The sequence below is a fragment of the Urocitellus parryii genome, chromosome 8 (assembly GCF_045843805.1).
Source record: "Urocitellus parryii isolate mUroPar1 chromosome 8, mUroPar1.hap1, whole genome shotgun sequence".
NCBI lineage: Eukaryota > Metazoa > Chordata > Mammalia > Rodentia > Sciuridae > Urocitellus > Urocitellus parryii.
Genome location: NC_135538.1, coordinates 113,612,329 through 113,633,405, shown reverse-complemented (window position 1 = coordinate 113,633,405; position 21,077 = coordinate 113,612,329). Strand labels below are relative to the sequence as shown.

Here is a 21,077-nt window from a genome sequence, read left to right as displayed (position 1 = left end):
TGGTGCTGCCGAGGCCTGGACTGACTCCCCCCTCACGCCCTCCCCTTCGCACCAGGGAAAGGGGGTGTGGGACCCAAGTCCTGAGGCCTTGGGAGCCTCCAGCACTGGCTGTTTCTGCAGCAGCTGCACAGGCACAGTTCTGTGTCCTGCCAATCAAAGACAACCACATCAAAGTTCCCCTGAGTCAACTGTCACCAGACTACTGCAAAAACATCCCAGGGGGCTGGGGATGTGGCTCAAGCGGTAGCGCGCTCGCCTGGCATGCGCATGCGTGCGGCCCGGGTTCGATCCTCAGCACCACATACCAACAAAGATGTTGTGTCCACCGAGAACTAAAAAATAAATATTAAAAAATTCTCTCTAAAAAAAAAAAAAAAAAAAAATCCCAGGGCCTTCCCTGGTGGGGACAACCACCCCATGCTGTGAGGGAAGAATGACCTCAGTGCTAACAAGCCAGGTGTCCCAGAGCAAAGGCAGAGAAGCACTGTGGGAGCACAGCTGGACCGCAAGACACTGTCTGTTTACAGACCCTGGTGCTGGGCAAAACCCAATGGAAAGGAAAGGAAGGGAAGGTTATCCCCTGTGCTGCAATCATGCGGCCACTGAAACAAATCACTCAGCAGGACTTGAAGACAGGCCATCTTCCAAAGGTGCTGAGTTAAGGGCTGGCGGGAACACGTTCTGGAAGAGCTGCCTCGCTGGCAGAAGGTCTGACACCAGCTGTTGTTCTGGGGGCTCCTCTCACCCTGAGACTGATCCCCACCCAGCTTCACACTCCTGCTCCTGGGCGGTGCTCCCCCCGCCTGCTGTCCCTCTGTCCACACCAACATGACGGACAGAGAATGACTCTGCTTAGATTTTTTTTTAAAATAAATTAGTTTTTTTAAGTCGTTGATGGACCTTTATTTTATTTACTTATATGTGGTGCTGAGAACCAAACCCAGTGCCTCACGTGTGCTAGGCAAGCTACAGTCCCAGACTCTGCTTAGATTTTTAAAGTCACAAAAATAAGAAACTCCCCACAAAACTCCAAATCACCACCAATACATTTATTTGAGGGAGGTGGGGTCAAATCTTACCATGAACTTTTATACTGGGTAGGGCTAGAGACATTCCCACAACTGCACAGGTAACCGAATCCTGCACATGAGGTGTCACCATTAAACAGACAAGCATTAGATGAGGGGGACACATTCTGAAGAGTCGCATGATTTCCAACTCAGAAAAAGGCGCTGCCCTCGAATCAGAAAAGTAGTGTTGAGAAAACCAAGGCAGAACCTGGCACTGGCCTTCTAGCCTAGGCCCAGTCATGATGGCGGCCTCGTGAAGGGGTCATGCCCTATTTACAAAGCAGGAGAGAGACACTCCCAGCCGAGCTGCAGAGTGAGGGCCGGGCTCCCTGGAGGGGTGCAAGTGGGTGGGACCGACTCCATTAGGCTTCCCTCAACCACCCTGGCTCCACAAGCCTTTCTCTGGCTCTGTACAAGGCCGACTCTGGGAAGTCAGGGAATGATGCCTCAACTCCCCACCCCCCCTTCTCCAGGTCTAACAGGTGACCCCACCCACTGGGTGCAGCCCACCCCTGCGCAACCCCACACCTCAAGAGACACATGGCCAATAAGAAAACTGTAGCCCAGCCGGGCTGGGGTACACCTAGGTGTCGCTGGGCTGCAGTCTCCCTACAGGTATCCCGAAATGACCGGCCTCACCCAAGGGCCAGGCTGAGACTAGGAGTTTGGTCAGGTGGTTTAGGTTACTCCAGGGCAAAACACGATCCTGATGACACCCGGCGGAAAAGCAGGCTGGAGCCGCGGAACAGCTGGCCCTGGAAGGGAAGGAACGTGACGGTGAGACGAGGAGCTTCCCCAAGGCCTCAGAGAAGAGGCACCCCGGCTCTGAGGCCCCAGTGCAGGCAGAGGATCAGGTCTGCATCCTGGGAGGACAAGGTCAGCCTGCCTGTGCTCAGGAGCGAGCAGGCCACCTCGTGCCTGGGAGTGCCCAGTGTCTCTGGGGCTCCTCAGGAGGAACTCCCAAGAGGAGGCTGGTGCTCTTCTGGCCTCAGGGCCCAAGGGAACTGAGCCTCAAGGGAGGAGTACGATGCAGAGCGACTGTAGTGCAGGACTGGCTGGCTGTCCCCCTCCCTCTCCCACCCTCTTCTCACCCAGAAGCCAGCCAGCACCCTGCTCTCCCCAGGCCAAGGCCACATTTACCGTGGGGCAAACCAAGGCTGAAAGAAGGCAGGTCTGCCCTTGCCTAGAAGCCTGGTCCCCGACCGCTGGGCCCGGGAGCACCAGCCGGCAGAAGGCAGCTTCAGCACAACACCCCAGAACCCAGGCCTGCCCCCCGCAGGCTCCCCATGTGGTCAGCGCCACTCTGTGGGACCTGGGGTCCTAGAGAAGGGGACCTCCCGCATGCCATGTCCCAACACTGGTTCAGCTACCGTGGTCTCGGGCCTCACATTTTCAGCCCAGGTGCCTTGAAGGACAAGTGCTGAGGCTTAACTACCCACCCCAGGGGCAGGACATCCTCATCCTTGTCCTAAGACTTTAAGAGTCAAGGAGACTGCACCTTCCGTGGAATTCTTACTTTGTTGGTTCTTCTTACGGCACAGGGGCTCACTGTGCTGCCCAGGCTGGCCTCAAACTCCTGGGTGCTTCTACCTCGGCCTCCAGGGACCGGGACGGTGGCTGTACGCCACCACACACAGCTCTGATGTGTGACTTTTAAATGAATCCAAACTGAGCCACCTCAAATCCTTTCTTAAATTAGGTGAAGTGCAAATTTAACTTAAAAGCCTTAAACCAAGTGTCTGTATTTTCTCTATTCTCTGTACTCAGGAGAGATTCCATGAGACCCCTTAGCCGCCCCTACAACGAAGAGCCCACAGAACCATTCAGGGGACAGTTGTGGCAAAGAATGGGAAAAGCCTCCAGCTTCCTGGGCTCACTCACCTGCACACTCAGGTACTTCCAGCAATGAATCCAGGATTTGAACACTGGGGAGTAGGGGGGGAGCCCAGCCTGCAGCCTGTGGGAAGGACAGTGTGTGAGAGCCAGAGGACAGAGGGAGGTCAGCTACACCCTCAAGAAAACAGCCTTGGACTGCCACCTGCCGACATCCAGAACTCAGGTTCACCCCACAGGGCGCTGGTGGATCCAGGGGAACTGTGTACACAGGCAGGTGGGAGGGGGCAGAGAGCCAGAAAGGCCCGGCTGGGGAAACCCGCAGTCGGCAGGGCCGCAGAGGGCTGCACACCTACCCGCAATTGTTCACAGCCATGAGGTCTCCGACCAGCAGGAAGGGGTAGGTCAGCATGCTCACTGCGATCTGAAACCCAGAGAGACCTGAGCGCTGGCGGTCTGCCCAGCCCGGCCCTGCACACGCTGCGCAGCACCTTGCACTAAGACCCGCCTCCCATCCCAAAGCTGGCCTGAGCCCCACCCCGCCCACAGGGAAGGCCAGGGCAGCTGGACTTACCCCCATCACAAACTTGGTGTAGCTCCGGATGGCCAGGGCCTGGCTGAACTGAGGAGACAGAAAGGGAGTGCAGTTTGCCTCGGACAGCTCAGGATGCAGACTTCAGCCCTGCAGATCCCGCCTCACCCTCCACACCCTGACACACCCACGCTGCACAGGCTCCTCCCTCTCAGGGCCCACTGTGTCCATGGCCTAGAAGGGCCACAGAAGACCTGAGGCAGAGGTGCAGGAACTGGGCTGAGGACTCCAATGAAGGAGATGGGAGCGCAGGGTCACCTGCTGCTGGCTTGTGTGACATTGTGAGTCAGCTCCCAGGACACAGCCTCTACCTGCCTGGCTGCGTCCAGGGCCTGGGCTAGTCAGGGCTCACTGAGTGGACCAAATGACGGACTCCCGTCCAGACGCCCAGAGAAGCCTGGCCCTGGGCCTAAGGAGAGGGAAGACTCAGGCGGCTGCCACCTCCACCTCACCAGGCTGCTGCCCCCTTGGTGAGGGGCGAAGCCAAGAGCCCCACTCCTAAAACTCTGCCCTGGAAATAAGCTAACAAGGAAGGTCACTGCCCATCCCTCAGCTTCCTGTGGAGTAGCCATCCCACCAGGGGATTCCCTGACCTGGGCAGAGATTGCCCAGCCCTCTGCGTGGGCGGCTCAGCAGGTGGGCAGCCCCACCTGAGCCTGGAAGCCCACACAGAGGATCCCCTACATGCAGCATCTGACTCTGCTGCTGCTGCTGAAGTGCAAGCAGCTGCCCAGCTGGACCAGAGAAGCCACAGCCTCCAACAAGACACCCAGCTGTCCCAGGCTTGCTCTGCATACGACAGCAGCACTGCACCACCCACAAGGTCCCCAAGGAAGGGCAGAGCTGCAGGCATGTGGGATGGGGTGTCTTCATGGAGCTTATACTGAGAGGCCAGTTAAGACTCACCCAAGTTCAAGGGCCAGCCAGCCTTGCTGTGGGAGCAGAGCTCTCATCTGGGGCCATAGACCTGTGCCCAACACCCCCCACCCCCAGCCCATACTGGGCCCACACAGCCCTGCGACCTTGCCCCTCCCCAACCAGGCTGATTCTGGCAGGCGGGTCCCCAGGTCCCTCACAATCCTCCTGAGCTTGGCTGTCCCTACCGCTCCACAAGAAAACCACAATGCCCAGGAGATGAGGGATTAAGCCACTAGGAGTTCCAGCCCCTCACAGCTCTCTAACCCTTGCCTTAGTCCAACAGAACCCGTCACCCATCAGGCGCCCAGAGCCTTTCCTCACCAAGCGCCCTGCAGAGGGACCAACGCTCTCACACCTGACCCGACCTGCAGAGGCCTGTGTGCACCAGGCTGGGAGAGCCCTGCCAAAAACATCGGGGAGCCTCCCACCCGGCTACAGAGGTCACCAGAGAATCCCAGGGAAAGCACCCTCAGTCTGGCAAAGGGAAGGACCCTGGCCCAGTCTTGTTCGAGCCCAGTGACTTTGGAGCGCTCATTTAACCGCTGGGCCTCAATTTCCACTATTAGTGTCATCCACCTGTCCTGTTTCCTTGACAATCAAGGCTGGAGGACCAAAGGTCGTAACCTTCACAGAGGACTTTGAAAGCATAAAATAAGAAGCAAAATCTTCCGATTTCAGAGTCCTGGTTGAGCCTCTGCCCAAAGCACCCTGAAGAACACTGGAATGGTAAGGCTGCCCAGGACAACGGCCCTCCCAAGTCTGGGTACCAATCTAACATCCCATCTTTCCCCAGGCAAAGCCGAGACACCAGGACTTCTAGGGGCCTGTCATCCTCAGGGCAAGGGAATTCCAGAGTCCTGGACCTGTCTCAGACCCTGGGAGTCAGGAGTACATGGAGGTAAAGAAGGACAAGTCCTTGTTCCAACCAACCTGGGAACCTGGATTCTGGTCGTTTCCCAGCCCCCCTGGGGTGTCACTCACGCTGTCATCCACCAGGTAGGCATTGATGAAGTGGGCCAGCAGGTTACAGCCCCACAAGAAAACCACATCGCCCAGGAGATGAGGGATTAAGCCACTAAAAAAACAAGGTGAGCAAAGTGAGGGGGGAGCGAGGGGCGAGGTCCTGGGGCTTCGCACCCAGGAAGCAGGGAGGAGGTTCCAAGCTCAACATTTTAGCACCCCCAAGAGCAAAGCCTCGGAAGGAGAACCCATAGGCCCTTGTGAGCCAGCAGCGGCCCACCAGAAAGGCCGGGGTCCTCGTCCCCGAAGTGTTACAGGCCACTTCTAATGCCACAGACTGTTAGTGGTCTCACAAGCAGTTTTTAAACCACAGAAGCCAGGCGTCAAGATGTGAGAGTTGCACATCTCAGATTTTCAAGTGCAGATGATGAAAGTATCCACATGTCGGCAGCTTTCTCCTGGCCTCCTCACCAACCCTCTTCAGTGTACCTCTTCACCCCTAGAACATCCCACTGGCAACGTCCCATTCAAATGTTTCCAAGGAGGCCACCTCACAGACCAACTCATAACGTGACAACCTTAATGGCAAAAAGCTCCAAAGAGCCCACAGGGAAGGCTCCCGAAGGCAGTGCTGAGGGCACTAAGCCCACAAGTGCCACTTGGGTCTTGTGGGGTGTTTCGTTTCCTTCTGCAGCACTGGGGATGCGGTTCAGGGGTGTCGACCATGAGTCACAACCCAGCTTTACAATTTTTCCGTTTTAAGACTGAGTCTCACTAAGCTGCCCAGGTTGACCTGAACCTTGGAGCCTCCTGCCTCGGCTTCCCAAGCGTGTGCCACCGCGCCCGGAGGCCACTTCTGCTCTCCACACTACGCTTATTTGCTTATAGAGGAACAGAGTGCCTCGGGAGGTGCTCCAGGGGAACGGCTGTCTCTTGGGAAGGGAAGCAGAGTCATTTCTGAATTTTTAAAAAGTCTAACTAATATTTGGAAAGCTCAAAAGAATGTACGTTATCACATATATGAGGACCAGCAATCAAAGGATTCTCTTGGGATGCGATTCCTAACGGGGCGTCCCTGCCCGTGCTCAGGTGACCATGCACTGGAGCTCTGGGACCTGTAACATAAATGGGTACTGCCTACTCCAAACCCCCGGGGAGAAAGAACCCAAGGGCTAGTGTGAAAATGCCAGGTGGTGACACAGTGTTTCAAGGCCTAAAGTACCAAGTACACAGGCGAACACGTACGTACTCACATACTTGTACACATATGTGCATGTGTGTGTGAATGTGCGGGTGTGTACATCAGCGCGTCTCAGCCTTGGCGCTGTTGCATTTGGAGCCGAGTGACGCTTTGCTGTGTGCTGCTTCCATGCTGCAGGACACCTAGCAGCACCCTGGTCCCTCTCCACTAGGTGCTGGGTCTGACAATGAGATGGCTCTGAGAACCCTGATGACAGCCACATGTGCTATATGTATGCACACAGACACACACCCTCTCACAGGAATCCCTTGGCTAAACAAATGCTATAAATAAAACCCTTGGAAAGGTCTGGAAAACCACAATAAGAATTACATTAATATACCATAACTATAGAATATCATTAATATATGATAATATCACATAAGTAAAAAATACACTAACAACGCGGGACCCGACACTAGTGCCCTACACATGGAACAGCTGTGTCACCACCTAGATCTGGAAAAGGAAGACAAAACACATACTTGTCAAGCCTGGCTTCTGAGTTCTGTTTGTGACTTTTTTTCGGGGGGGGGGGGTGCTGAGGATGGAACCCAGGGTACTCCATCACTGACTTACATCCCCAGTCCCCTTGATTTTACTTTGAGACAGGGTCTCTCTGAGTTGCCTGGCTGGCCCAAGCCTCCCGAGGGGCGCTGTGGTGGGCGCGGCTTGGACTCTCTGAACAGCCTCTCGGCAGGTAAGTAAGGAGACAACCGAGCGCAGGAGGTCGGTGGCCATGAGGACATCATGTGCCCTGCCAGAGATGAAGCCCCTTGGGCCCCAGCCAATGGCTGCTCTTAGAAACAGAACCAGAAGGGCCAGATTTTCTGACTTTTCAAGAGAAACCAGAAACACGAACTCTTAATTTGCCAGGACAGACGTGACTGGCTGGAGTTGGCCTGTGGCTCCCAGCACTCGACCCTCAGTCCAAGTCACAGGGTTTCAGGCACTTCTGGAGTGGAGCCAAGAACTACACGTGCCGTGGCTCGTGAAGACCAGTGCCAACGCCCACCTGCAGCCCCCGGGGTGAATGGCCAGGGCCTCGCGGGGCCACTCGGCTCATCTCCCCTGTGCGCTGGGTAACAGTCCCTGTTTGTTTGTGGTGCTACAGATTGAACCCCGAGCCTGGCGCGCTCCAAGCCACCCCCCAGCCCTACTCCATTTTTATGTAAACTGTGACCTGAAAAGGGCCCAACAGCTTGGTCCTGATGCTCTATGGCCCAGACCAGAGCTGGGCCGCAGCTGGTCGGACTGGGGCAGAGCCTTGTGGTTAGTGTGAGGGGGCAGCTGTGGCCTGGGAGGCCGGGAACACACATGTGTTAGCTGAGCCACGGCCATGGCCGGTTACAGGGTGGATAAACTCACGTACACAAAGAATCCCAGCAGGCCCTCCTCTTTGAAAATCTTCCCAATGGAGCTCAGCACACCACTGTGAAGAAGGCAAAATAGGAATACAAGGTCACCTGGTCACTTAGCAGCAGCCCACCCCACCGGCCCCCCCAAATCCAGCCAGTCCTAACCTAGATGGGGAGGAAGAACCCAGGAAGAGAATCGTCAAGAACTCTGGTCTGGGGAGGTTTACACAGTCGTGAGGACAGAGGAAACCAACACACCCCAGGGGCACAGGACCTTGCAGTCCTCTCCTGCCATGTTCCCTGGGATCTGATTCAGGAATGACACCCTCACCGGGGACACTGCAGCAACAGCAGCAGGCCCTCTCCCACCTGGCCCTGGTACTTATCTCTGGTCACACAACCTCCTGGCAGAGAGCCTGCAGGCCACCTGACAGGGACCGCAGGGAAGGGGTGGTGAGCAGAGGGGGTCACCTCAGGGTAAGAGGAACCCAGAGCCTTGAAATGGGACCCCGGACCAGCCTAGGAAAAGCCATCTGGCCCTCCATGGAAGACGCCTGGGCACTAGTGTCTACTGGAGACCAGAGGACAGGCTGTGGCATCTTGCGTGTGAAATGCAAAGAAGGTTCAAAAACCTCCTCTGTGACTTGTAGCTAGAATGTCAGCTGGCCTCTCCGGAATGGCGGCTATGAAGGAAAAGTACAGGAAAAAGGAGCAGGTGGCAGAAGACGGCGGGAGAAGCCCCGGCAGCACACGTCCCACCAGGCCCCACCAGCCTTCTCAAACGGGCTGGCCACTGGAATTCTGAGACGAGTTGTCCTCTCTGGTGCCATTTCCCACCCTCACCTTTCAATCTGGTAACAGGCCAGTTCTCACTAGTGAACCCAAGATGAGGGGACACAGCAAGCAGGCTTCATGGGGTAATAGCCCATGGGATAGCTGCAGAGAACAAGTGACCCAAGGAAATGAGATTCAGAGGGAGGCACCCAGATGTGTCTAGGGCCACATGCTTCCAGGACCTGTACCCTGTGGGGCACCTCCAAGGGGCAGAGAGGGCGCCAGCCCTGCAGGGAAGATGGTGTGGGTACAGGTGCCACCCACACCCACATCCAGGGAAGCTTCTGACATACAATTAGTGGATGAGTCCCAAGCCCACGGGACAGCTTCTCAGGACCATGAAAAGAGCTGTGAGCCAGACTCTAAAACAACTGGAGAAACCTTTGGGGCATCAACTGAAGGGTCCAGAAGGTAACCCTGGGTCAGTCCTAAGCGGCAGAATCAGTGCTGGTCCTGAACACCTGTCCAAGCAGAATCCACTGCCCAGCACTGAGGCTCATCTAGTGCAACCCCGGGGAAGAGAAAGAGAAGAAAATGGCCCATGACACAGACCACAGATGCCACTGCCACAACCTTCTAAAGTGACGCAGTGGGCTGAGGTAGGGCACAGATATGGACCAGAAAAGGTGCAGCACTGACCCCAGCATGGCTTGTGCTGGGTGACTCTGAAGGGTCACAGGGCCACTGCAGCCAAGAGAAATTACCCACCTGTATTTGGCCTCCCGTCCCACAAACTGGACCATGCAGCGCATTGAGATGACTGAGGAAAGAGCAAAGGCACACAGGTGACTTGGTGGGCCACGACACCCTAGCCACATGGTGTCCAATACTGAGTGATCACTGCACAATGTGGCCTAAGTCAGAGTGCAGGAGAGGAGGGCCTGAGGCTCTGAGACCACAGCATCCCATTTCTTCTTCCTGCCATGGCAAAGGACTCTTGGCCAATCTCTCCTTGGTGGGTTCCAATGGGAACTCCTACCCCCACCTCTTCCCAGCCATGCCACCACTGCCTGCCTACAGCACACAAGGTGCCGTGCCACCCCCCTACTTGGGGATAGATGCAGTCCCTCAGGGCGGCTCACCATGCAGGGGGTGGGCCAGCATGCGGGACACGCACTGCATCATCATCTCGTAGGACGTCTGGAAGAGAGCGGTGGGGGGACTCCATCAGGCCTGTCTCTGGGACTGGCACTCATGGGGAGCTGTCCTTCTGGGGGAAGACTGGGGGACCCACGGACCTCAATGGGGCAGTCCACTTCCCAGGAGAGCTGCCTGGTCCCCAGTGAGGCCCAACAGCAGCTGGGAAAGCTTTCCAAAATTCCCCAGGTCCCAGCAAGGGTTCCTGCATGCCATGCAACAGGCACACACAGGGCCAGCTGTTCCTCTTTAAGAACCCACCCACCCCAGGATGAGGCACAGCAGACCCCCCTCCACCCCCACACCCACCTCCTTCACTACTTTCTTCAGGGAGGTCTTCATGTCATCCTTGTTAGAAACCTGCTCGATCTCATCAGGAGGGAAAACCTGACACACACAAAAGAGGGACAAAAGCAAGGTACAGTCATGCCTCCTCGGCATCTTAAGGGATGCACATGGCAGAAACCAGCCCCTGATATTTCCTCTACAGGGGCTGCTAGCGGGGCCACCCCAGGGGGCAGGATGAAAGCAGCCACTGTCACAGCTGTAGGAAAGTAGGATCGTGGGGTGAAAAGCCTCCAAATCACACGACCAAGGGTCTGACCACCAGGGTCTAGAGCCCAGCCATGGCTCTTGGGTCCAGAAGGGGGGAGCAGGACCAGGGCACACTGGTGGCTGGGGGCAACTCCAGGCAACCTCTCCAGGCTTCGCCCCAGATTCACCTTCTTCATGCTGCCCCGAGTCACAGTGGAGAGGGCGTTGGACATCAAGCGGGGGCTCAGGCCCCGGAACAGCCCGATCTTCCCGTCCACTTGCACAATGTACTTGGCTATAAGAAAGCAGAGGGAGTAGTGTCACGCCCAGCCCAGGAGTGCCCAGCCCAGGAGCACCCACTCCCAGACTAGCTGTGGCTTGTCCCTCAAGACCCTGCCCACTCCAGCATGGAGGGAGCCTCCAGCCAGGGCCTGCAAGCAGTCGGGCTCCATTCCCAAATGTCGTCTGGCCTGTTTCTTTTTGCAAAACCTTTGCAATGTACTTTAGACAAACAAGCTCACACACTTTGCATTTTCTTTTTGGTTTGAAAACTACTTGGCAAACTCAGCTGTGGTTTCTCAGTGTAGTGACTTGGGAGCTGCAACCCAAAACCAATTTCTGTTGCTTATAAAATGTTTTTCTTGGGGAAAAGAAAAAAGAAAAAAAAAATGATGATGTCCGTAACCTAAGGAGGGAAAAAGTGGAAGAGGAAGGGCACTAAGAAGACAGGCCTAAACACGACATGCCCCAGCCAGGAGGGCCCGCCTGGTCCCGTGCTGCACCCTGGACACCACCTGGCACTCCCTGGTAGAGGAGTGATTGAAGCAGAACACACACAGACGATGCTAGGAAGCCCTTGGGTGGTCAGTGAGCTGTGCCTGTGGGGCCGTGTTTTGCTAGGCCTCTCCTTTTACAGAGACTCGTCTCATTGTTTTATTTTACATCAACTTTTTAAACACGTTCAAAAAAGCCATTTATTTTTATAAACCCTCGACCCTGGAAGCTAGCAGAATGTTCTTGCCGCCAATCGGCTTCCCTTTCAGACCCACGCATTAGCTCTCTAGCACCGCACAGAGGCGGTGACGAGCAAGTGCACCTTCTCCTCAGCAAGGTCTGCCAGCATGGTGACTGGATGTCACAGTGGGAAAGGGCTTCCACAGGCTTTCCAGAGCACCTGTCACCCGCACAAATGGATTTCTGAGATGGGAGTGAGCTGGAAAGAGGAGCGGGAGGAGGGGAGGGATGGGTCATGGGGCCAGTGCCCTACGGCACAGAGGGGAGAGCCCCACCAGCCTCATTTTACCTGATTTGCCCATGGGTGAGAGGAGCGAGGAGCTGTACCTCCCCACTCCACAGATGAATCACGGAGAGAGGGAAAGGTGCGCAAACTGTGTGGGAGGCCCTCGTGGACTGGCCAAGGCCCTGTACTCCAGAGCCAGGAAACCTTCTAAGAAATTTTTCCTTTTACACAGAGAATGTCAGGACAAGCTGTGCTGGTCACCAGGACACGGCAGAGCAGGAGAAACTGGCCACACATTTCTGGACATACCGGATCTCCCAACTGAGAGCAAACGTGGTATCCAACAGACATCTGCTCACATTTAAACTAAAGGGACATTTATATCAACAGGTGGGGTGCCTCGGAACTCTCACATCTTTGCAAAGAGCCACTAAGATGGAGGCCAAGACTGCTCTACCTGGAGTTGAGTCCTTTGCAATGGCTATGTGACCTGGGAAAGCTGATGAAGTGCGATCCCAGCACACTGGCTCCACAGACAGGTGGGACCGCCTTCCTCCTCCGGTGACCTACCCTCCCCTTGACATTTTTAAAATAAAAAAAAAAAACCCAAATACATTTTCCCATAAAATGACGCATTCTGCCTGGCTCTAGCTTTACAATGGACAAGCAGGGGTAAAAATGAAAAGAAAAATGACATCTGATTCTGACAGCAGTTAGTGTGTGAAATAAAACAAAAAAGTGACCCAGAGGGCAAGCCCCAGGTTACTCAGCAGCAGGAAGATTTTTCAGAAAACATTATGGACCAAACAGGCAGGAAGAGCAGAGTGGGAAACATCTGGATTAGTCTGGAGTGGAATTCTGGCCACGAACAAGGAGAGAAGGGCACATTTAAAGCAAGTGCCATCACAGTCACCCGGCAATGGCGGGGACTGGGAAAGGAATAGCTATGATGGACTTAAAAAGGCCCTGGACAGCTGACACCTGGGCCAGCAGGAGCAGTATGACAGCAGGTGACATCTTGGTGGACAGACCTCCAGCAGGGCAGCCAGGAAGGGACTTGAGGGCTGAGGCACAAAGTGGTGTAGCCAAGCTCAGGGACACCCGGGGCAGAGCTGTGACTCTTCACAGTTCTGTAACCAGTGGCGAGAGGCGCCAGAGTGAGCGGGCACTTGTCTCAGGAATGCTGGGGAGCAGGACAGTCAGTTGTCATGAAATAAAGGAGCTCAGAAGGCCACTGTCAGGCCTCCTGCTGGGACAGAAAAGTAGAAAAGCTGCTCAGAAAGAAAACTCATGCCCGCCCTGCTCTCAGCAGAACTGGCTGGCAGAGGTTGACAGGGATTGGCGTCCCGGCCTGGCCCTTGGCTCAGGCATCTGTCTGTCCTGCTGACTGGGCTGGTGGCTGGCAGATGTGAGCAGAGGAGGTGGACCAAGGCCGTAGTGCTCACCTGCTCCTGCCTGACACTCTGCTGTGTCTAGCAACTCTCAGGTTCCCTTCTTAGCGCCAGCACCAACTGTGGGTGCCAGGTGGCCTGGCAGGTGCCCCAGGCCCTACTGATGGTCTCTCTTCTGTTGGCATGGGCTTCCTGGCCTGGGCACCATACTCACCATAGGTGAAGAAGCTCGGCAGGTAAAGGACCTTCCTCCCCAGCACATTGGTCCCAAGCGTGGGGGGCATCGGCTCATGCCCCACCTTCAAAATTAAGAGAGAAAAGCAAAGTTCTTCTTTCCCACGCCTAATTCCTCTAACGCTGCTCCTATCTCCCACTCACACACCCCAGAGAGCTCACCTGCGTTGACCGCCATCGGCATCACGTACTCTCCCAGCCTCAGCAGCATCCAGTCCTGGCTACTACCCTGACCACAACGCCCACCCCATCCGGGCCCCAGCATCCTGACCCTCAAAGCCCAGGACTCCCAGTGCAGAAACGCCCCTTTTAAAGTACTTCAAAGTCCATTCTCATCTCAGGAGAAATCTCAGTTAATTTTAATCTCCAGGTAAAAACTTCATTTTCCAATTGCACTCCCAACTGTGCCAGCACTAAAACACGCCACACCTGAGTCTCAGTCCCACACTTCAGACTGCTCAGCTCTGTCACCCGGTCCTAAGTTCCCCCTACTTTCCCATCTCTTACCAAGCCTACTGCAGACACCTCCACGGGCTGCCCTTCCATTTCCAGCTTTAGCAAACTTCCTTTGAATCCTACTCTTCCTCAAACCTGTCCTCAACTGTCCTGTAACCTCTATTGTCCTATATCCCTGTGACAAACTGACTGCCCTGGGCTCCACAGGATACTGTCATTCTTGCTGCACAGAATCCAATTATAACCAAAGTATCTGTCATGCCGTCCACACCCCACTCTGCTGGGGTGGGGGTGGGGGCATTTGTTATCTGCCCGTTCACGGGCAGAGACTCTCTAATCCAGGAGGAAGGCAAGGTACAAAGGAGACTTGTGCCCAGGTGGGGAGTGAGAAGGCCTGCCTTCCCTTGGCAGGGCCAGGACACCAGCCCAGAGGACCAGAGCGACAGAAGCAGCGCCTTGCAGATTGCAGAGGGAGGGATTGGAGCCAGCAGGTCAGGAGGCCTTGCCTCGAAAGCTGTGGCAGGTGTGCTCCAGGCCCAGGTTAGCCAGTGTCTTTGAAAGTTCAGGTTGTGCCTTCTGAATGTGATTCTGAGACACACATGACAGATCACTGATTATAAATCTTAAGCCCCCCCATCCCCATTATGGGCACTGTCTTAAAAACAAAACAAAACCCACATTCCAGCCCAGGGGACAGACGAGGCTAGAGGCAGCCCTGCCCTGCTAGACATTTTCTCTTCTGGGTGAACCCGAGGGTTTGGAATTAAGTTTAGGTTTTGTCTTTAAATGCAGGTGATGCTCCTTATACACTCAGCTACTGCTCTGTGCTGTCTTAGTCTAGCCACTATCATTTGGGAGTCCCTTTGATTCCAACTTTACACTTAAGTTTGTGTCCCTCCACCCCACATCCTCATGGCTTTCAAATCTGTTGGGTCTATATCTTAAACTACTCAGGATACCAAAGACACACTGTCTCTCCTGCTCATTCGTCTCACCTGCGGGTTTTAATTATCTGTTCCCAAGTCACTGCATGCCTAAATCTGTTAATCCAGTCCTAACCACAGCCTACACTGTGGTCCTGTATCAGATACTCGAAGAGCCAGCCAGCCATCTTTAAAGCCCCAATCTTGACAGCAAGCATTCATTTAATCTATTTCCTGCTCTCCCAAATAGTAATCTGATCTACCTTTTTGCAAAATTTTCTTCTTTTTGGTACCAGGAACTGAACCCAGAAGCACTTAGCCATTGAGCCACATCCCGTCCCTCTTTGAGACAGGGTCTCACTAGGTTGCTTATAGCCTCACTAAATTGCTGAGGCTGGCTTCAAATCTGCAATCCTCCTGCCTCAGGCTTCCAAACAGCTGGGATTCAGGTGTGTGCCATCAAGCAGAGGCTTTTTGCAAGATTCTACTCTGATTCCCAATCTATACCCACTGAGATCAGATCCCGAAGTATGTTACATTTAGCACCAACTGACACCCTAACTAGGCCCACCCATCTTACACACCCACCATCTACTTCTTCTCACCCTTCGGGCTCCCCATTCCCCAATTCTTTTTCAAACCACCCTTATTTCAATTTTCTTTTCAAACCTGTACACCAAATCACTAACTTCACCACTGCCCAAATGAAAGCACTTCCATTTCTCTCACATGAAACACCCATTCCTTACATCCCAGCAGCTTGCACCCCAAAGACTCTACTACCTGCCACTCTAAAATTCCAGCCCTTGTTCAATCTCACTCCACTGGCTCTGGCTCCGGCTCCCAGCACCCTCGATTATCAACTCAGTGCTGGCAAAGCACCAGTTTCTCTCCCAAGCCTGCAATCTCTATTGCTGTAAATACTAATCTTATAAGTAAAGAAGTCCTCACTCCCAAATCACAACCAAATGCCCACCAGTCTCAGTGTCCACTGCCCCCTCAGCCATTTCTTTGGTACTGGGGATTGAACCCAGGAGCACTTAACCACTGAGCCACATCCCCAGTCCTTTTTATTTTTTATTTTGAGAAAGGGTCTTGCTAAGTTGCTTAGGACCTCACTAAATTGTTTGAGGCTGGCTTTGAATTTGTGGTCCTCCTGCCTCAGCCTGCAGAGCTGCTGGGATTTCTGGCATGAGCCATTTTGTCCAGCCCCCTCAGCCATTTCTAAACCTCAGTCACAATTAGTTACTCCTGATTAGATGTCCTCATTCCCTGTCATATTTCTGGGCACACCCAAATGTATTACCCCCATTCCCTGGATTTCAATTATGCCCCCCACTCCCTGACACTGGGGATTGAACCCAGGATGCCCTACCACCGAGCTACATCCACTATCCTTATTTTTTATTTTGGCCTCAAACTCAGTAACCCTCCTGCTTCAGTGCTCTAAGTCATGGGGATTTCAATTACTCTCATTCATAGACCTTCTCTTTTCAATGGCATTTGACATTCACTCAGTTCAATCTCAGGGATGGTAAAATCTGACAACCATTTGCATTAAAGCAAACCTCAAATCTCTGCTGGGTCTCCATCTCAATTTTTATCTCCAACTCTCTGCTTGCCCTTCTGAATTGGAAAATTCTAGCCTACATCTTCAGATACCACTTTAGGCTTGGACCACGCCCATCAAAATTGTGCCTGTCTCAGTCACACCCCCACACACACACACCTCTTTCAAACTGGACCTTTCCCTTTCTCAAGCAGCTCTTTCATCATTACTGCATTGCTGGCGGCCACCAAATATGTCCAGTGTCTAAGCATCCCTGGAGTCCAGAGACTCTGCTACCTGGGTATCAACTTTGGCCAACCCCTACCTATCTTGCCTTGTCTCCACTGCGCCTTTTGCCAAATTCCACTACTCCCAGACCCCTTTGGCCTGTCTCTGCAGTGACGGCCTGCGATTCCATTTTCCCCTACAAATGCGTCATCCCCTTCCCTCTAAAAGACTCCTCCTCGCTGCCCTCTCCAAACACATCACCGCGGCTCCCCCAGTGCACAGCCCTATCTGTTCCCCTCCCCCCCAACGCGTCACCCGGTCTCCTCCTCCCACCAAATCTGTCGTCGCCATCAAATCCAGAGCCCCTATCTCCTGTAAACCGATAGCTCTCCCCTGCTGAATTCTTTGCCTTCGAACTTAATCCAATACCTCCGTCTCTCCTTCCCCCAAGTCCCATGCCCTTCTTTCCCTCCTAAATTTGTGGTCCGGCGCCCACTCCTTTGTTCCCCAAAGCTTCCTTTAAATCCATCTTTGTAAATTCAGTCCTCGTTGTCTTCCACCCCAAATGCGCTCCGTGGCCCCCAACCCTTCCCCCTACCCACTCACCCAAACTTCTCGCCCCTCCCCCAATTCTGTTGCTTCTTCCTCCACCCCGAATCCGATGTCCTTCTCTATCCCAAACCCATCACTTCAATTCTTTAACCTTCTAAACCCGTCCCTCCATCCCGTCGCCTCCTCCTCTATACCTGCTCCCCTGCACCCCGGTCCCCAGTTCCTTGCTTGCCCAAATGTATCGTTCAGACTCCTTCACCCCTTTTCTTGCACCCTCAAACCCGACTCCTGCCGACCCAAGCCCTTCACCGCTTGCCTCCTCTTCCACCCCTTCCTTCCGGAAAACCCACGGTCCACACTCCTCCCCAAATCCGTCGCCATTGACCCTCCCGCTCCACTCCTCCTCCAGGTCCCGGCCTGTCACCTTCACAACAGCTTCCCATCTCCTTGCGGCGCCTTTGCCCCCTCACCTGGATTAGCAGCTTCACATACAGCAGCGGGTGGCTAAGTGCGGTCACACCCGCGCCCAGCGCCACGAAAAGAGCCTCGGTGGTCGGGGCGTTGTCCCCGGAGCCCAGACCCCCGGACGCGCCGTCCATCCTGCGGGCGGAGGGCTGCGCTGCAGGCCGAGGATGGCGCGGGTGTGCGCGGTGCGCGGGCGGCGGATCCCGAGCCCGGGCCTCGACCCCCGCCGCCGCTCCGCCGCGAGCTCCAGCTCCAGCTCCTGCTCCCGCCATCCCCGCGGCGCCGCCGCGAGCCCTGGGCGCCACTTCCGGGTCCGAAGCCCCCATGGCGCCGGGAGGCTAGGTCACTCCCCGTCACGTGGCGTTGAGAACCACGCCCCTCGCGGGCGTCGGAGGCGGGGCCGGGCCGCACCACTCGCGGCCGCGGGGGAGCGCTGGAGTGCGGCGCCGTGGTGGGGCCTGCCGGACGTGGCCCCTGGTGGTTGGGATTGGGGCCTCGTCGAAAGCTGGACCGAGGACTTGGAGTCAGTGTCACAGGCAGCCGGGGCTGCAGGTTTGGGAGCCGCGAAGGCCGCGGCAGGCCCGGGCGCTCCCCCGGAGCCCCAGAAGACGGCGTGGGCGGGGCTCAGCCGCTCTGGCATCCAGACGCCCCCAATATGGCCTGAGGCACTTTCAAGCCCCCTCCCGGGCTTCGGGAGTTTTCTCTGCAGTTCTGGGCCCGCCCCTTTGCGGCCCACATCCTGGTCGCTGCGGCCTTCGCAGGGTTGGGGTGGCGGCTGTGCGAGACGCAGGCCTCCTGCCGCAGGCAGAGCCCCCCGGTGGGCTTCAGCCGCCCTTCTTACCCCTCCCATGTCCCATCTGCCAGGAGTGACCTCCCGCCAGGTCACAGCCAGAAGGCCCCCCCCACACACACCGGGGTCCACGCTCCCGCTGTGAACCTTGGCACACCCACCCTTAGAACCCCAGTTACAAAACGTGGTTTGCTCTAAGGTAGTGGAGAAGATCAATTAGTCCGTCCACGTAAGCACACGCAGGCACTGTGCTGCGGGCCCTTAGTGTGCGTCAGGCACTTCTAAGTGCGTTACACCTGTTAAATAGGATCCAACAATCCTGCCAGGAAGGATATTTATTTCAGTAAGTGCCCAGTTCCCGTTTGTTACCTTGCCCCACCCCCAACACCCAGAACACCAGCTCCCTGCTAGTCATGAGGGTGCTCAATAAAAGTCGCTGTTAAACGGATCTTAAAGTCGGCAGGGACAGGGACGGCAGTCCCTTGGCCTGCATTTATGTTGCTGCTAGTACTTCGCAAGAGTTCTTTAGAATAGTCAGACATCTGCCTTCTGATCCCTTTTGACTCCCCTCCAAGCTTACCCTTTAAAAGCCACTCCCAGTCACCACTCAGGAGGACAAACACTGTACACTTTCCTTGTTGGAAACATGCGGGTCTCTATCCCTTCATAGAGGGCTCCATCTTCCCTCCCCGACCTTGACCTCCTCATCTCAGACTTGCCCCGATGGAATCACTACAAAACCTTCCAGCCCTTCGGATTTACCAGGTTTTCTCTTTCAAATCCAATTTTCATTAACCCCCACTCCCTCTCCCAAGAGTGCTTTAAATGATTTCCTTTTGCCTGAATTCCGATTTAGCTTTTTCAGTGTGGAAAATCAAGTTCATAGGATAATAGTGAAGCTAGATTTACAGATAGGTAGTTAGGTAAATCGGGTCTAATAGCCAGTAAGATAAATAAAATGGAGGCCAGACCATTATACAGAAAGGAGTCCAGGAAACCAGAGCAGCACTTGGGGAAATTGAAATGTTATTGTCTCCAAAGCCCCAGCCCATCCTAAGGAAATGTTAATGAAGCAGCTGCAGCAAATGAGGAGGTGCTAATCAAAAGCTGCCCCAGGCCCTTCCTGCCCACCTATCTCCCACCTTTTAGGCCTTCCATTCTATCACTAAAAGATAAGGGGAAATAAAAGATCTGAGTGTGGGAAAGCTGAAAAAACACCTTAGCTATAAAAAAGGGAAGACCTCCCACTTCCACCGATTCTGCCTTTTGGGTCCCCTTCTTCCTCTGAGGAGAAGTCTTTTCTGCTGTCCTTTAATAAAGCTTCTACTTTCCACTCTCCACTTGCTTCAGCTGCTTCTCTAATGTTCAAACTTCCACCTGTGGGGAAGCAGGACTCATCACCTGCTTTCTAGGCAGGTGTCAGAACAATGTCATCAGGGCACTTGGTGATGACACATTTCTAAGAGAAAATGGAATCACCATGCTTGTACCTTCAGGATGGACTGATGGGTATCGGGTGAGGGCTGTTATTGGCCTCACCTTCCTCCTGATACCTCCTCACGCAGACCCTTTCCTTGGCTGGGTGTTCTCTCCATTTTTCCTCCATCTGTCTATGTTTCCTTCTGAACTTGTCTGTCCCCACCAGACCTTGTGTAGATTTGGCCATTTCCCACAGTGATTCCATGGAAGGGAGCTATGTTGTATTTTATTTAATTTTTTTTATTTATACATTATATTGTATCTTCCATAGCAACAAATAGGGATACACACCTAGTAAATGTTTAATAAATGGTTTCCGAGTAATTCAACAATTTCCAAAAGTGGTGGGGGAGGGTAAAAATAGGTCAGTTAAACCTGCTAGACCGATAGGAATACCAAGCAGACGCAAATGTAACACTGGGCTATAGCTGTATCTCTACAACTCAGGGCTCACAGGGACACCAGGAGGAAAAAGTAAAAAACTTGATATATTAAAACTGCAAGCCAGGCACAGTGGCACACAACTATAATCCCACTGACATGTCAGGCTGAGTCAAAAGGATCGCAAGGTCCAGACCAGCAACTCGGTGAGACCATGTCTCCAAAAAAATAAGTAAAAATAAAAACAACTAAGGATGTGGTTCAGTTGGTAAAGTACCCCTGGGTTTAATCTCTAGTACCAAAAACAAAACAAAAACTTCAAGCCATTGGAAGACATATCCCATCAGCAGAGTGGACAAAACAGAAGGACCTAAGATAATACAGCAATTTGAAAGAAAGTTTAAAGGGGGGGGGGAGGTTTTCAAATGAAAAGAAAGTACTAGAAAAAAGAACAGGTATATTTGAAAAGAAAACAGAACCTCTAGAAGTGAAAAGCATGCTCACTGAAATGATTGAATGAGGAAAAGTCTTGCTGGGCATTCATGCTCCTGAGCCACCCAACAATGTGTCTCCAGAGCTAGAAAGCAGTTGGTTCTGGGCTGAGTTAGTGCCCACTGACCCCGCTACCTGCTGCTCTGGCCACCCCGCAGCACTTACCACACTGTAGTGGGCAGCACTTGCCCACTACACTTGCTGTTCTCCCCTGGTAGTCTATCAGCTCATTGGCACTAGGCCCCATCCATTCATGGCTGAACCCCAAACTTGGCACATGGTAGGAACCCAACAAATGTTCACTAGGAAATACATGGATAAGCCGAAATGTGTTATGTTTTTTGTTTGTTTGTTTGTTTGTTTTGTTTCTTGGTATCAGGAGTGGAACACAGGAGTGTTTAACCACTGAACCACATTCCTA

At 54.0% G+C, this 21,077-nt stretch overlaps 1 protein-coding gene across 2 annotated transcripts; it reads right to left on the bottom strand.

Moving 5' to 3' along the window:
• Positions 1–1,028: 1,028 nt before the first annotated feature.
• Mtch1 (mitochondrial carrier 1) lies at positions 1,029–17,860 on the bottom strand. Of its 2 annotated transcripts, none has more exons than XM_026383615.2 (12): positions 17,520–17,860; positions 13,322–13,406; positions 10,665–10,771; positions 10,252–10,329; positions 9,888–9,945; positions 9,514–9,565; positions 7,986–8,045; positions 5,344–5,488; positions 3,478–3,525; positions 3,260–3,327; positions 2,952–3,027; positions 1,029–1,825 (listed from the first exon to the last, which is right to left on the bottom strand). In XM_026383615.2, the coding sequence occupies exons 1-12, from the start codon at positions 17,838–17,840 to the stop codon at positions 1,754–1,756; spliced, it is 1,170 nt and encodes a 389-aa protein (XP_026239400.1). In that variant the 5' UTR covers positions 17,841–17,860; the 3' UTR covers positions 1,029–1,753. The 2 variants fall into 2 exon arrangements, with proteins under 2 accessions (XP_026239400.1, XP_026239401.1); XM_026383616.2 differs by having other exon boundaries at positions 5,395–5,488; positions 17,520–17,859.
• Positions 17,861–21,077: the final 3,217 nt, after the last annotated feature.

What these genes read in the sequence shown, in the direction of transcription:
- Mtch1 (XM_026383615.2), bottom strand. Translation starts at nt 17,840, where the DNA reads ATGGGGGCTTCGGACCCGGAAGTGGCGCCCAGGGCTCGCGGCGGCGCC. An exon ending in GGACGGGAGGCCAAATACAG is followed by an intron (nt 8,046 to 9,513) that starts GTGGGTAATTTC and finishes CCTTCTTCACAG; the next exon opens with TGGTGTGCTGAGCTCCATTG. An exon ending in ATGGCTGTGAACAATTGCGG is followed by an intron (nt 3,028 to 3,259) that starts GTAGGTGTGCAG and finishes TCCTTCCCACAG; the next exon opens with GCTGCAGGCTGGGCTCCCCC.